Genomic DNA, 17,091 nt, shown 5'->3' with positions numbered 1-17,091 from the left:
TAACATCATAAAATTCCGATTTGCAACCTCTGAGGACACATCCCAGGAAGGTATGGAAATAAATACACAGCTGTAACAGTGTCAGCTGGGGCTAGGTGATGAAAGCTCCAATATGACAAACTAGATTAAAAAAAACCCTCGAGAGATTCGGGAAGGAGAATTCATCAATGCCAAATTAAGATACACTGAAATATTTCTTGAAAGATAGAACCTCATTATGCTACTGATTTATGGAGCAAAGTAATGACTGTGGACAGCATTGTCTAAAGACAACAATGAGCACTGCTATATCTCAGTAATAATTAGAGTCACATGAAATCTTCGATTTTTATGTTTTTTTCTCTAATTCTAAGATGATTTGTAATAAAAGGAGAAAGTGCATCACACACAGTAATCTAAAATGTAATGGAAATACGTGGCCCAAGTTGTTCCCATATTTAAAATATTTAAAATTCTTCTTGCAATGCTGCCCACCAACAAAATAATAGTAATTTCTGGCAGGAATTATAAAACCTAAACTACAGCACAAAGCGTTTTTCACCAAATTACTCACTCTATATCCACAATTACAGCCCATTTTTTTTTCTTATGCTGATAACAAAAGATACATTTTAAGATCCTCGCTGTGCTACTCTTCCTTTAATAAATAAAGTGAGCTTTTCAAAATGATGCAGATAAAAATCAAAACATTTCTACACTTAAGGATGCAATCAAAGACCTGCCGTGAATGGAGTGATATTAAAGTTGAAAAAAAAAAAAAAAAAAATCAATTTGCTGTGTATTTTTGAACATGGTTTGTCACAAATAGCGTTCCCAATAGATAAGAATGATTATATGGTAAAGAGCGTAATTTATATATCTCAAGCATTCTGCTTTTGTCACCAGCATCGTTAAGGAATTTGACACGTTTGCAGGAGAACAATATATGTCAACTGAAATATATACCAATTAGCCCTAAATGGGACACTGAAATGAATGATGCATGTGCATGCTATACTTACAAGTAATAACATGTGGTTTAAAGTCGCTCGCGTTTTCAAACAAGAAATCTTTTTATGTTGTCATTTAAAAAATCTAATATTTCAAAAGGTCAGGAATAAATAGCACCATTAGCATTAAGAGCTAGCTAAAGGGAAAGTAATTTGTTGTTCATTTAACGTTGCACTTTATGTAATAGCTTTGTAAAGTGTTTGGGAGGGGGGGAGAGATTTTACTCTGCTAAAATAAGATGACGGCAGCTCCAGTTCATTATTAAAAGGAGATTTTTTTATTATGCTATTGTCAACTTTAACGTCTTGATTCTGTTAGGTGTTTGTTAAAATTACATGGGCTGCTGAAGTGGCTATGGCAAAGGATAATGCTGAGAATATCGTAACTGTCAAAACAATTGTGTAGGCAAGAATCTGCTTATTCCAAGGTAATGGAACAAAAGACAAAGGAGAAACTCTTCTGCAGTGTTAGGAAGTTAATAACCCTGTTGAGGTTTCCTCAGCAGGAGGCACCAAGATCAGGACACCAAATCCTAGGAGAGACAAACAGGGAAGGCAGAAGGAAGCAGGGGATGCCAAAGGGATGTGGGGTACATGAAAACCCAGCATCTGATGCCAGCTCCCATGTCTATAGCTATGCATAAACCCACAACTATTTATCTCCCTGGAGAGGGTTTGTGTGCTCCTCCAAGGACTGGAGGAAGTGTGAAAGCCTCTATTCCTGTGGCTGGATCCTCTTCCTCCTGCCCAACTGAGGTCCTGCAGCCATGGAAAGCCAAGGAAGACTTGGCGGGAGCAACCCAGAGCTGGACTTACCCCAGCCTGATGCAGGACAAAGAACTCCAATCCTTGAATTTATTAGGCCTGACTGTCTTATTCTACCACTGTAAGACTGACCACATTTGGGAAAAACTGGAGACAAAATAGGTGTCGGCTTGTAAGTGTCCTTCTGGACAGCATAGGCTGGGAAGAAAACACACAAAGAGAGCTCTGCTGTGAGCTTGCTGCACTTGCTATTGCCTGAGGAGCTGCACAGGGAGAGAAGGAATGTAACAGGGGGAATACTCGAGGAATTCAGCAAATTCAACCAGCCTGGTATCAAATGTTTCCAGAGATGCACCTACCACCTCTCAGGGCAACCTGTGCCAGTTTTACCACTCCTATAATCAAGAACTTCTTCCATACATCTAATCTAAATCAAATAGTCCCTTTTAATCTGGACAAGAAGCACAAGTGCAATTTAGAAGGTTTTTAAACATAGAAGCAAGCCTGCATGTCTCTGACTAAAACTGAAATTGCTGGAGGATATTCCCTTCAGTTGTGTTAAAGCAAGGAACAGTTTGGCTTTTATATAAAGAACTTATTTCATCCCAGAGCATGCCCACAGGTTGCTAATCTTCAGTGCTGATGTTTCTTCTATTATTTACATCCCCCATCTCCCTCCCATCACCCTGTGAGAGCTGGCAGAATGCACTCAATTTAAAAAAAAGAACAAAACAACGCTACCTTTTTTTTTTTTTTTTTTTTTTTTTCACTAGAAAAGTACTGCTCCAACAAAAAATAAGTTGGTTTCCACCTCCACCACTGCACGGAGAATCTAAAGCCTTGCTGAGGGGTTGATGTCTTTCAGGACAGGGTGTTCTGGGAGAGGAAAGGTCACCCAGAGAGACATAAAAAACAGAGCGCCTCAGTCTGGGGAACCGCAGGAGAAACTGAGAAAAGGTCCCCAGGAGCAGTAGGTCTGTGTAGCAGTAGATCCTCAGCACTTCTGTGAGGTTTTATCAGTGAGGATGAGCTTCCTCTGGCAGCAGAGGAGACACAGCCTCCTTGTCCAGCAGAATGCTGAGGGGGATGAGGCAGGATTACATGGGGACAGAAATGGATTTTTTTCTGTTACCTGTCCCCTTTCCTCTTGCTTGAAGTTATTTTGAAACAGGCTGAAAGCAGGGGAATTCTTCAACAGGTTTTGGCACATTCACTCCTCAAGCTACTCTAAAAATTCTGTCTATAGAGAGGTACCCACAGACTTAACCTCTGCCTCCCAAACCAGCAAAAACCCACCCAAAACAACACACACCACCAGTCCTACAGCTGCAGACTGCAGTGTTTTAAGTATGAGTAGCTTTTATTGGTCGCAAGGATTTGGGCATCCGAATGTTAGCAAGCAGTCAGAGTCTGCAGAACATCCTCCCTCACGGTCTCAGAACCACAGAAATGGTACCTGAGGATAAAACAAATGCAAGCACCTTGAGCTGTCAGCAGTTGTTGAAATTACACGAGTGGATTTATTTTGATGTTAACTCAACCTGATTTGTCATTTGACACAACTGAACAGAGCAAACTTTGAGCTTCTAAATTTGAAATATTGCTGCTGGGGAAATCATTGATGGCCTGTATTTGTTCTGCTTCATTGCCTGCCTTACTTTAATTTTACAGTTTTTGGGTTTTTTCCCAGGTTTTGTGCTGCCATCTCTATACAGATGGCCACAACTACTTGTGCAAAGGCCACAAGTCAGTAGAAGGGTGAGTTCCTTTTTACAGGAATGTCAGCAATGTGCTTTAGCATTAGAAACTACAACAAGACTTAGGAGCTGTGCTTTAAAGCTCAAGTGGTGCTGGGCTCTGACCATTTCACTTTGCTTGAAACTGTTTCCACCTCCCATTTTGTCTTTTAAGTGATGGAATTTTAACTGTGCCTTTGTAGTTAGGTCTAAAATTTACACTGTAGCTCCTGTTCTAGATACCAAATAATGGTGCAGATAAAATAAAATAACTGATCAAGAAAATGAAGGAATTAATATTTAAAAGTCCAGGCAAATTAGTAAAACTGGATCTTGCTGCTATAACCTGAACATCCAAGCCATATTTTACGAAGTCTAGAGAAATCAATTTTAGCCTTTTTCCCTCAGCTTTATACGTAGCCTTTCAGTGCAGGCTCCAAGTGTTAGTGCTCCTCATTGGAAGGCTGGTTTATTATCAGAATCCTCTTTAGTCAATCATGACATCAGGGGTCATCAATATCAGTGGAATGCTTTGCTGGTTCCAGCTGATGGCAAACCAGACCCACAAATAGCCTGTTTTTGTGGACTCTGGGAGCTTGGCAAGAATGATGCTGACAATCCAAGCCAGCATTAATTTTTCTCACCCAAGGGGTTATACAGAAAGTTTGCTCTTCTAAAGCCTGGAAAGATTTTCACTTTTTCTTTGAGGTTATTTAAGGCAAAGGGTTGAAGTAGTAGTGAGCTGAACTATGGATGAACAGTGTCTTGAAAGGAAGGAAAGAAAAGGTTTTCTTGAGAATCTTTTCCTTTTAAAGCCTTGAATAGCTTTTCTTGTGAAAAGGCTTCCACTCCACTTTTAATTTTGCCACCTATGTTCTCAAGTAACTTTCAAGATTTTCACAATGAATATACTTACTCTGTTCTATTTTGTCCAACTTCTACTGTGATATTTGCAGCTCCCAGTTTAGGAAAAGTTGGATTTATCCAGTTGTTGTTCCAGAGAAATTTAACCTTGGTAACTTTTCCTACGTTAACTTCTGCATCAATATAAGCTGTGTAAGTGGTGTCTGGTTTGAGGGTACCCCTGTGAAAAACAGCATTTTATGGATGTGAGGCATGACAATATTTACTGTTAATTACCAGTCCTGTCAAAGGCTCTGCTGTGGTGGCAAGAGGGTAGAAATTCAGCAGAGAGACACTGTTTATCTTATTCTACCGTAGCAACACTATTGCCAGATTTCTGATGGAATTCATCCCAAATCGCTATTTTTCAGAGGCAGCAAAAGCAGGTGGGCCTGATCTGCTGCCTTTTTGTTTCTCTCTTCATAAGATCAATTTAAACAGAATTATTAGCTACAAACACAAATTAAGGGTTCTAGAAGAAAAAATTCCTTTCTGTTGAATTTTTGACTTACTTGGTGATCTGGTACTGCTTTGTGTTCCCACCACTGCCATACAGGGCAACATTTACATATCCATTTACTTTGCTCTTTCCAGAGAGGGTCACGGTTACTTTGTACCTCCAAACTACACAGAAAAAATGCAGTGACTTAGATTGTACCCAGGGAGAAACAGTCTCTAAAATACCAAATGCTAGGGGTTTTTATTTTTCTTGTCTGTACAGGTTAGTTGAGAGCAGAAGATACAAAACATCAGTGAATCAAATCTGTCATTATGTCCTAATGAGATCAACATGAGAAATGGAAGACATTTGTGTTACTTTCTGGGAGAGAAAAAAGAGAAAACTAGTCCATGCCTTGGTAAACACGATATAAATCTCAGCATTTTGACCATTAAGGTTTTCGTACACAGTGAAGCTGGAAATAAGGGGGTGTTAGGGATAAATAAGGATACATACAGAATCTAAGCAGCATGAAAAAGTCCTGAAGCTCCAGGAAAATAATTTTTGTGGGTGGGAACTTCCTTTTAGCGTGCAATTAGCAAAAGGAGCTCAAGAAGATTCGGATTTGTGTTTACAAAGGCCACCTAAGCACTGTGTTGTGAGAGATGGTGTTTAGAATGACTGAGGTTGTAAAGGAGGTTGTCTTGTCCATCCAGTTCTGAAACCAGGCCAGCTGTGACCAGCTTGTTCTTGGCCTTTGTCAAATGGAGTTTTTGGCATCTCCAATGATGGAGATTTCTTAGCCACTGCCTTTGTGGCTGTGATTCTCATACTGCTAAATAAGAATCTCTTGCTGCAACTTCTGTGCATTGTCTCTCCTCCCTTCTCCTTGCACCTTGCAATCCACTAAACATCTCAGTAACCTCCACTAGACTCTAGAGCTTGTCACCAACTTTCTTGTACTGTAGGGGCCCAAACTGGCATTAGTGGTGGAGCAAAAGAGCAAAAAGTGTGAAGAACTGAAGAGACACTGCACTGTGATGAGATCTGTTCATCGGCTAAAGTTAATTGCTCAAGAGGAAAATAAAATTTTTACGAAGAGTATGTAGCAATGGAAGCATTCAAAACTCACGAGGAAAATCCCTGGCCTCTCCAGTGTTCAGGTAAAGTTTCAGGAAATCTGATTTAATTTTGTCCTTGAATTTGTCTGCATAGTGACCCATATTTGGGCATCCCTCTTCTGGGCACGGGAAACAGTTTCCCTAGTGAAAACAAAGATATCTATTGATAACATTATCCAGTCAGCCAAGGAAAAGAAAAAAAAAAATTAGTCAAAGGATTTATTTTTAATATACCCACATCTGGCCCTGTACCACAGCAACAAATTCTGAGTAACCCTTGCCATAACTTGAGAAAGATCATAGAAGTGACCCACCTCTTAGAGTGTAGCTTCCTGTCTGCTGGTGTGGGACAAGGAAGGACTTTCTGACCTTGGCCCAAAAAACACTGCTCTGTCCCTGGGGCCATCTCCAGTCACCAAAGTGCTTTGATCACAGACTGACCCCATCAGGTTATCGCGTGTTATTTTATTTCTTGTTGCTTCAAAAATCAGGAACTTAAGCTGTGCTTGAAAGCTCACCTGAGGGCTCCTTGCTCTTTGATAAAGACATTTGGCCCTTACAGGGACAGTCTCTCCTCCTCACCTCTTCCCCACCTGGATGCAGCAGAGGAGTCTGGGGAAGCCACGATAACCACAGTAATGCCTCAGGGCTGCCACACCAGCACAGAGCCAGGGCTCTCCCTGGCTGTTATTGCCTTTTCCTACCTTGACCCATGCCATCTGCACAAGCTGTGGCACTTCAGGGTGTCTGACACTTCTCTTATAGATGCACTCACTGGGTGCGAGCTAGCATAAATAAATTGACTTTCAGATGCATAGGTAAGGGCCACTGTTTTCAATAGTGTCCATCCCGAAGCTCTGAGAAATACTTACTGATTGAAAAAGATTATATGAAGCACAAGGATAGCCTAAAAACCCGTCAGGGTAGATGATACTGTCCGAGTAATACTTGTAACTCCGCAAGTGATTGCAAGCCACGAAGTCCCGAGTTCCTGTGAAAAGATGCCAGGTTAGTTCTTCTGTTCTGTTACCATTCAAGGAAAGAAACCCATGTCATTGAGATGCATCATTCCTCTTCCAAATCTTGTCACAATTCTTGGAGTATCCAACATGAGGTTGGAACCGTACTTGCTTCTGACGAACTCATGCCCTAAGGAATGTCACTGGCTCAACAGGTATAAAATGCAAACTTGAAATGCTTTGTGGAGACCGACGGTGCAGCTCAGCCCAGCCCCTGCCCCTCAAAAAGCACTTATTCAAGCGATCTGACCGAGTTTAACAATAGAAACGAGAGCTGCCTGAAGCAGGTCTTTTGTAGGCAACAGTTTCATTACCATGACAAAAGGAAACCAAATGAAAAGTATTTAACAGTGAACTTCCTAGGGCAGTGCTGATTTGCTCCAGCTGAGGGCTTCAAAACAAAATTATTATTATTTGGGGGGTGCTTAAGAAAGGGAGACTCTTAAAATTAAAATAATGAATATATTATTTTCCTTTGTGTTGCCTGTATTTTCCTGACTTTAGGTTAAAAAGAAGACCATATACAACGCTGTTATTTCTTTGTGTTTTAATTCCCCATTATTGATAACAAGTTTACTCTATCAAAAAAAAAAAAAGGGGGGGGGCGGGGAGAATGAAAAAGTAATGTCTCCAGCTGCACTGAATAAAACCTGGAGTAAAAGGCTAGTTATCACAAATCAGTTAATGGATTCCCAGAGTTAAATTGTTTGCAGTAGCATAAGAAAGAGCTCAGATAATGTACTGAAAAATCTCCACAGCAGAAATCTTCGGGTTTTTTTTCTTTATTTTTTTTAATCTTATGTGCAATTTAATTTTAGAAAGACGCATAGGAATTCTCTGATACTTAGAGATTTTGTTAGAACCACGTAAAACAACAAAGAACAGTGTATTTGAGTAACTGCGTGCCAATCTTTTTTTAGGTGCCTAAAAATAGACATCACTTCAATGCAACTCAGATTGTAATCGTAACTTAACAAGGAATTGAATTAATTGCTCTATCTCAGAAGAATTTCAGCTGAAGACACTCTCAGAGGAGTAGCTGTGAACATCTTTGCCCAGTTCCACCAGTGCCGCTGCTGGGCGATCAGGCACAAAACACAATGTGTTGTTACAGACCCTTCAAAATCTTTTGGCACAGCTCCAGCAACTTTTGTTTCTGCTATTAGATCCTTTGGAGGAAACACATTTTCCAGCGGCAAACCCTTGTCTTGTTTATTTTTTAATAAGCTCTGGCAAAGTGGTGTGCTTTGAGCATATTAACAGTTTCACTGCAGTCTGCAGCTGCCATTGCTGGTGGATACACCAAAAGCTGATGTAAAACACCTGAATTGAGAAAAGATAAATGGCTACACTTTGAGGGGTGACCTTCCCCTCAATTCGTAATGCAAACAACACACTTACCTTCCCAGATGCCATCGAGGTCTACGATCTGAGAAACAGGGTTCTTCCCACACCCAGGCATCTCCTCTCCTCCGTTTGGAAAAAAGTCAATGTGTCCTATGGCTGGCCTTATGCCAAAACCTGAAGCATTTGAAACAGTGGTAAGCATGTTTTAAATTAATGTCGTCTCATACATGTAGCTGCTGGCTTAAAGTCTGTCTGTGCAAGGTGTTTTAGGACAGGAGATGTTGGTGACTAAAGTGGTGTATTTGTTCTGTGTCTGTGACACAGCACAACAGCTTTGGTGGACAACCAGAACACTTAAGGGCATAAATAATTCATATCAGTGCTGTAGAGCTGCATACACACCTAAGTTAGGGATTGTGGGAGCTGAGTCTGTGTGGATAACGTCAACAAAGTCTGCATCAGATTTATCCAGTCTGACTTCAATTGGGGTGCCTTGGAAATAAGGTTGTGCAGGGTCCAGTCCTGAGAGAAAAAGAGTAGTGTTATAAAGAGATGTAGCTGTAGAATCATTTTACATGGCACTGATTGATTACATATAATGAATACCACTTACATAGTTGCCTATGGTTCCTTATATCTAAGTAATACAGGCATTGATAAAATGAGGATGTGTGCTCTCTCTTACCAAGTGGCTTTTCTCCCAGGAAGTCACCTGTGGGAAGCTTATTAAATTTTACTGCTTTACATACTTACAGCAATATTGAATCCTAACACTTGGAATTAACTTTTTTTAAAAAAATTGAACTTCTCTTTAATAAAATTGCTCAAACTGAGGTTACTGTGTCTGCATCCCAAGTAACTGATCCATCTGTGTGGTTTCTAGAGTTCCTTGCTTGAGAGTCCTCAAAGAGGAATTTCTGCTGATAGCACCTCACCTGCTTGGAGGTGTTGAAACCTGCCCATCTGCTTCTGGCTCCAGTCAGATTTTGGGAAAAACATCTAGTTTTGAAGCAACAAACTTTGCTTTTGAACCTAGCAGAAAATGGAATCAATTTACTTCCCAAATTGCTCCAGCAATTTCAGGTGCTTGTAAAGTCTTGCAAATGGCACAATTTTTGCTACCTTATACTTGCATCTCTTCTTGTCCCTGGGCAGCACATTTTGGGTTTGCTTTTAAACTAAATTTTGTAGACTATTAATCCAAGGTTCACCAAGCCTGAAATCCCTGAGGAAAAGTAACAACTGAAAAGGGTTGTGTTAATAATATCCAGAATTGTCTTTTACGCATGAAAGGCCACTCTGCTTAATGCACAATGCCCTTGGCATTGCCTGTGTGATAAATAAGGAGACCAAAACCAGGCCTTAACCTCTGGAAGTGCTGAACATGTTGAAAAATCCCTTTGCTGTGTAACACACGTGCAAACAAAATAATCATCACACTCTTTTCCTGCACTTCCCACAGCCCTGCTCCTTGGGGCACTGTGTGAAGGGGCTGAGTTCTACAATATTCCAATTACCCCTGACTATGCTGCAGCCCACAGATGCAATCATAAAGTGAGTAGCAGCATTTGGTTTGGTGGCTTTAGTGCGAGTGTGGCTGCAGTCACTGACCAGTTATTCTTCCAATGCCCGGGCGCCTCCGGCCGGCCTCGCCAGCAACATGTGCTCCCAGGCTGTGGCCAATGATGTGAACATCAGCTGGAGAGTATCCATATTCATCCTGCCAAAACAACAATAAATAAACATTGCCATGTCTGTTTGCATCAGCAACAGGGAAGACTTAAAAGGGGGTGAAAATATATTTTCAGTTTGCCAGCTGACTCGGGAGCTTCTACAGGATTTCAGCGTCTGTCTGCCAGTTACTTCTGTAACTTCAACACATTTTCCAAACCTCCTTATTCAGCTGCTGCCCTCGCTTGGAGGTTGTTATAAGTCCAGACAGCTTTGTCAAGAGTCCTGAGAGGCTTTGTATCCTTGCAGAGGGCCCCTTAAGGGTCACAGAATGCTTGTCTGGCTTGCAAGAGTCAGCCAGGCAGCAATTCTTTGTCACACCTGGCAGGTTAAGCACCATGCACAGCTGGGGAGGGCATGAGAGGAGAGATGCCTTCAGCCTTTTTGGACAGGAATTCAGTAGCTGCAATGCAGATGTGGAGAGGGAGAGGTGGGTCAGAGCACTGCCAGACCCACCACACTCTCTGGTTTTAGTTATAGTCCTTTATTGGGAAATGTGTGTTGAAAGCAATTAGATTAAGAGAAGGCTTCAAACAAAGCTTCACTTCCCATGTGAAGCTGGCTGCAAAAGGGGGCACGTGGCACCTCCTGTAGGTTTGGGCATTGTCCACTGTGGCTTTCCCTGGGGCAGCTGGTGGATCCCGCTTGTTCCCAGCCAGTACTGCCAGCTGGTTTTCTGGTGTTCTTGTGAGCTCTTTGGTAGATTTTAGTGGGTTCTGTCTCCACAAAAAAGCAGTTTGCCATATCCATTATCTCTGCACATTTAAAATTTTACTCTGCTTTTGTTAACATCTACAGAGTAGCTCTTTGGCTGTAATAAGAGAATGCCTTGTAGAATTTCCTCTCCCTAAGCTGGCAGGCCCTGCTGTTATCACACAGGCCTCTCATTTTAAGAAAAAGGTTTGTTTTCACCACAACTGATCGGGGAGTAGAGAACAATATCTTCTGCTGGTTACATCCACATTTGTGAAAGTTCCAGAGCTGTATTTCTTTCAAATCAGCATTATAGCTATAGCTTTGGAAACAGCAGACTCTTACCATGAGAACATTTATAAAATAAGCGATTTCAGCTCCCACGACACGGGCGTTGTTTGATGCCTGCGTGTACTGACACCTGGCACCTCTCTTCCAGTCCACACAGATGCAGTTCACATCTTCCACAGTAAGCATCCTCTGGTTTGTAAAACAAAAGTAAAAACCATGGTAAATACAGTGTGGAATTGGTTCATGCTGCTCATTGTGGCTCAACTACTAAATGTTGTGTGAACTGGTATGAGAATGTTTTGAAAACCAAAGCTGTAGCATGGGTGTGTGCTCAGAGGGGTTTGTGTGATCACACAACGCTGAAATAGGGTGATATGTAATGCAGTAATCATTTCAAATACCTACAGCAGTATTTTTTATAGAAGAGAAAGCAATATCAAGAATGAAACTTTCAATTTTTATTTTCAATCAAACTTGGTATGTAGCACTAAATAAGACCTCTACTTGTGCACCTATTCACTTCAGTGATTTAAAAGTACTGCTTTAACTCAAATTCAATTAGAATACTTTTGACTGTAAAAGTCAAGAGTGGTTTTCTGATGCAGATTTGTAAGAAAGAGAATATGTTTTTATAAGAGGGTGTATAAACTCTTGGTGTTCATTTCAGGTTTATGCCTTTATTTGGAAATATGCATATGCAGGCAGAGATTTTGCCACAGAATCAGAGGCTTTTCTGTGCTCCACTGAGCTGGATTGTATTTTGCTTTAGCAGCTAAAGTTTATGGCAACAACTGACAAAGAACAAAAAGGGCAATAGAAGTGTCTGTGACCATGCCAGAAGTGGTAAAAATCAATATGCAGATAGGATTATTGCTTAATAGGAAGGAAAGCAAGTAAGAGATACACACAGGAGGATTGATGCATTCACAATCCCCTTTGCTCCACTCCTTATTGAAAAGATTCACTGAGACCAACTTGTTTCTAAATATAAATAAACCAGAGTATTGTGATAAAACACAGGCTACCGTAATAGATAAAGAATTTAAGGACTTATCTCATGCCTCTACATCCTGGAAAATGGATCAAATGGATTTAAGGGACAAGCTGAAGCAAACTGTGAGCTCATTGATTGTGAAGCTGCAGTAAAAACCCCTCTATTTTAAGAGTGCAAAATGTAAGACAGAAAATTATAAAAATGTCATTCTGCATCTGACTCTTTAAAGAAATTATTAACTAACAAATCCAGCAATCATCCATCATTTTTCTTTTGATATAGTATCAGAGAGAAGCAGGCAATGGAGATGCAATAAATGTGAAATACCTTGATTTTAGTTTCACGTTGTTACTCATAGTGTTCTCATAAGTAAAACAGGAATACATAATTTTAAAAAATTGTAGTTGTGCTAATGGCTGAAAAACCTTATCCCCAAAGTGCCACCAACTGGTATTTTGCTCTGTGCTGTATGACTAGGGGCTTTCATTAGCTGCAGCTGCAATATAAACATGCTTGGAGGACTTGAGAAAACCTCAAGCTGGAATTGCACTTTGCATAAGGACAGGGTTAAGAAATAATTTGTGGAATTAGCACAGAAATCAATAAAGCAGAGTGCTTTACTACATTCAGTGCTCACAGCAAGTCCTAGATTGAAAGCTGCGTTCAAAATGCTCCCCTTGAGGTCCCCTTTGGATGTGCATTTGTACATCTTTATTGCTTTTGGTAATGGCCAGCCCGTGTGCTCAGCCTCCAGCACCCACATGGCAGCCCAAACCTTTCTGATAGACCTTCCACATCTGGAAACCTGTCTCTTGGCTGTAGAAATAGGATGCAGGAGCTATGAGTCTGCACTTATTTCTGGAATCACCCCAATCCTATCCAGTATCTTCCTCCAGGGTTTGTGTTCTTTTTGCCAAGAAAAAGGGCACTTACTGAGTCAAATCTTCTTGTCACTCACTTCACTAAAGAGAAAAACTGAATGCATTTTACCTCATGCCTTTCCTCAAGGTGCAAAGCTACATATTCAATTTGGTAACAATCTGAAAATTTTTTCTCTTTCTTATCACTACAAATACCATGAGAAAAATTGGTTAGAAATGGAGAAAACAGACAATTTATATGAATGTGTTTGTAAATGCAAACTAAGGGTGTCCCTGTGGTACCTACCTTGCACATGTCTGACAGCCAGTTTTCTTCTCCACTGTCTATAAATCCATGCACAATAAACTTGGTCATCCTGCTTGCGTTAAAATTTGAGTACTCAATTGTTGACTTGTCAACTGCAGAGACTTCCTGCATTAATGTGGATTTTAAAATAATAAATTAGCATAGATAATAACTTAATAAACCTTTAAATCTGCTTTCTTAAAATCTGATTTTCTTAAATAGGTTTTCAAAATTGCGAAGACCTGAACTATGGTTATCTGTGCAGGTGTTTAGAAGTTATGCAATGTTGAACTCATCTGCAAGAGTTCACATGAAGGCTTCTGGTCTGTATCTGCATTCAAAGCAAGCTTTGGAACCTATCTTAGAGCAGACAAGACTTCAATGTGTTTTGATTTTATCTGTGGAAAAAAATTACCCCAAAATGCTCAGTTTCCCAGTAGTTCTCAGTGGGGACCCTGCTGAGGAGCTGGAAGAGGTGGTCTTTTGAATAAGGTAGAAGTTTGGCCATTTTTAACACTTTCCAGGAACACAGCAGGAGTCTGTGTTTATTTACGATTTTTGCATGGGATTCACTAATGTTTAAACCACAACAGCTCTTACTTGGAAGTCATCAGTGTTTTCTCTTGTGTACAGGAGGAAGTGAATGTCTATGCTCTCTGGTTTCCAGGGTAATTTATGGATTGGCCTTTCTGTAGTCCCAGACCATGGCACATCATCTGTGAAGCATCCAAGCCTTTCAAAGCAAACTTCATCGCCTGTAGCATGAAGATCAGATCAATAATATGTGAACAAGCAGAGCAGTGGAGTGGTCAGAACTCAGAGCATGGCTTCTCTGGGGGTCTCTTGGTTCCTTGAAAATCCCACAGCTTACAGACAGCCCAGACCAGCAGTTGCCCTTTCCTAGATCTTGAGAGGCTGCAGTTTACCCCGAGGAAAGAAGCCACCCTATTGTTCATCAACAAAGTCTTCAGAGGCGTTCCTCTGTGCTATCCTGTGCAATGCCTTGGATATCTTCCCCCAGCTGTTGCTTTGCCCAAGGCAGAGACAGCTGATGAGTTTCTCCTAATTCCAGGCCAAAATATTGCAGATAATCAGCAATAAATTGAGGCTGTGCTGAACAGCTGACTGTATGTGAGAAGTCTTATACCACACAAGTGTCTTCTGCTGAATACAAAGCTATGCCCTCATTAGACTGCCTCCATCCCCTGCCCCTGGCTTCTTCTCCATTTGCATCACTAAGAAGAGGACAAGAAATAATTCCCTATATTTAGTAGAGCAGTATCTTTGTTCTGAGATAGGAAACATCAGCTTTTCTTGCTCAGTCCTTGGGTAGGATTCCCAGAGTTGAGAAGAAAGACAACACGCATGCTCACATCTCACCATCCTTGTGTGGGAAAGTGAACCACATTAACCTCAATCAGGAAGTTTTAAGGCAGCAGGGTGTAGAATAATACCTAGAAAATAGGTGGAAAATACAGCAGCAGAGAAAGGCAATACGAACACGAACGCCATATGCTTACCTTCTGCTGTGCTGAGCAGAAACAGGGCAAGAATCCAAATTCCAAGCATCTGGAACAGTAGAAAGAGAAGCAGCTAGGATTTGCTAACCCACCCGTTTAGCAAGTAGCACACTCAGCCCTCTGGTGCTGAATATTCTCAAGGTGAACAGAGTGCCTGTTGTTTCTACAGGATGTATCCCTGACTGCTGTGTGTGCCAGACAGATATGAGTCAGGTTTGTGTTTGCTTGCTCCACGAGAGATTGGGGGGCCATAAATACACTAAAGCACAACTTAAATCCAGGGTGATTTTTTTTTCCTGTTGAGGCTACACTTCTAATCAGTTGCATAGGAGCTGCTTTAGAATTAGCATGAAGACTAGAGAACATGAGCTGCCATTCCCCTTCACACTCCTGTGCTGTGAGAAGCCACAGACCTGACAAGGTACAAGGAAAAACCCCCAGAACTGAACTACTCACGATGCAGCCTTGAAGCTCCTGGCATTAATGTGTAAATTTTGCATGTATTTTTATAGTCTGCTTTGTCCTTGGAAATGTTCCTAGAAAGATAGGAATATTTATTTCAGATTATAGTTTACAGCTAAGCTGGAAAACAACTTTAATGGCTGGTTTCTCTGATAGCTCCAAAATCCATGGACGTAGATTTCTTGAATCAGTGAGCTGGAGCCCACAATAGGATTGGAGCTGGCTGGTAATTCCCAGGCAACAACTCATCAGGAGTGGGACATTAAAGAGAATTGTATAGATCTGCGTGTCTTGGCTTGGCTGGGAAGGCTTTAATTTTCAGTGTTGTATAGTTGGGGTGTAGGACCTCTACTGGGGGAGTTAGTAGGGAACCACATCATTTCTAAATGCCCTTCCTTGCCCTGCATCAAGTGACTTCAGATGTGAAATGCTCCTGTGTTTTCTGGGTCTGTTGAAGGCTTATCCCTTTTGGAAAACTCTCAGTGGACTTGGCATCTTCTTTTCACAGTGAAAGAGTCCGACTTCCTGGTATCCCTTTAATTTCCTTGCTGAAATAAGTAGACATAGGACAGTTGTGTAACCCTTGGGATCCTTTCTATACTAGCCATGTAACCCCAGCTTTGAGAAAAGTCTTTGAGTGATGAACTGAGAGCAAACACACTGGAAATGTATACAAATACTATACAAAATTCCTCCAGACATTGGGATATGGCTGGAATACTGCAAAGCTCCATAGATTGTTCTAGTAGAAACATCAACTAAAAGGTGAAAAACAGCCTGTGCAAAGCCCCAGGACTAGGTCTGGGAACCCCTTGGACCTGTTTAGGAGAAGGCTGTAAGTGAACTCATGAAGAAGTGAGACCTGAGATGACTCCACTTACAGAGCTTTGTCAGCTTGGCTCTGCTTTATGGCCTTGTATGTTTGCAGAGTTGATGTTCCCTAATCTCCACCTCTGGGAATGACCAAATGGATACCAGGTCTTCCACTGCTATCATCTGTGCTAATGCAGTTTATTTCTTTAAAGAGTAGCTAAATTTTATTTTTTATTAAGATACCACCTTAGATATGGATTTAGAGCTCAGTGCTCTTGTCTTTAGCTGAAGTGGGATCTTGGTGTGTAAATAGGTTTGTGTCAGTGGAATCAGTACATGCCCCAGTGCACTGACAAGCTTTAACATTTGTTCAAAACAAGGAGGGAACACTCTTCCATCTTCAATTTAAGAGCTGGTGGAAAAGATTTGAGTTAGGATTTTATCAGTTAGTCTGCTGCTCTTTTTCAACACTGTAATAACACGGGTCAGACATAATAAATGGACAATTCCTTAGGCCATGGCTAGTTGGATTTCAGCCGCTTGTTTCTCTGTTGGGAGGGCTGGGATGCAGGTCCCTCAGTATGATGCAGGCTGCTCTGTGCCTGGAGGAGCTGCTCTGCTCCTTGGGGCCTCACAGTTGGGAGCTTTGGGAGAAGGATGGGTTTTGATTTTTAAAAAAAAGTGATAAGGCACAGCTATGTTTCTGCAATCCTGAAGAAGGTGTAGTCTGGAATAGGAAGCAGGCAGACGAGAGGATTGGATTTCTGGTGTTGCAGGATGCTGTGGCTCTCTCCTGGGACACTGTGGAGCTTCCCAGCATTGTTCACATTTTCCTTGCCACGTGTCAAGTCCCCAGGAGACTTGCAGGACTCCGAACTGCAGGTCTCTCTGGCTGAACCTCAGACTTGTGCTTAATTATGCTTTTAATTTTTCACAGGCTTGTGTTTATTCAAGGATACAACAGGGTTGGGGTTTTTCTTAAAAAAAAATTCATTCAGAAGTCTATACCCATAAATGTGTTCCCATGGTATTTCTACCCCTATTTCTTAGAAATTTATCTGCCCAAGTGCTCATACATCATTTGTCAAACATGGGGAAATG

General features: G+C 41.2%; 1 protein-coding gene across 1 annotated transcript; it reads right to left on the bottom strand.

The window, feature by feature from the left end:
• Positions 1-2,540: 2,540 nt before the first annotated feature.
• LOC138112661 (inactive pancreatic lipase-related protein 1-like) lies at positions 2,541-14,859 on the bottom strand. The gene is made up of 12 exons (XM_069020114.1): positions 14,716-14,859; positions 13,796-13,950; positions 13,196-13,321; positions 11,089-11,223; positions 9,931-10,039; positions 8,722-8,841; positions 8,374-8,493; positions 6,826-6,944; positions 5,965-6,094; positions 4,906-5,017; positions 4,407-4,574; positions 2,541-3,210 (listed from the first exon to the last, which is right to left on the bottom strand). The coding sequence occupies exons 1-12, from the start codon at positions 14,762-14,764 to the stop codon at positions 3,147-3,149; spliced, it is 1,407 nt and encodes a 468-aa protein (XP_068876215.1). The 5' UTR covers positions 14,765-14,859; the 3' UTR covers positions 2,541-3,146.
• Between the last annotated feature and the right edge of the window lie 2,232 nt (positions 14,860-17,091).

This window comes from Aphelocoma coerulescens, chromosome 6 (assembly GCF_041296385.1).
Source record: "Aphelocoma coerulescens isolate FSJ_1873_10779 chromosome 6, UR_Acoe_1.0, whole genome shotgun sequence".
In the NCBI taxonomy this organism is placed as follows: Eukaryota; Metazoa; Chordata; class Aves; order Passeriformes; family Corvidae; genus Aphelocoma; species Aphelocoma coerulescens.
This window is presented reverse-complemented; position numbering and strand designations above follow the sequence as displayed.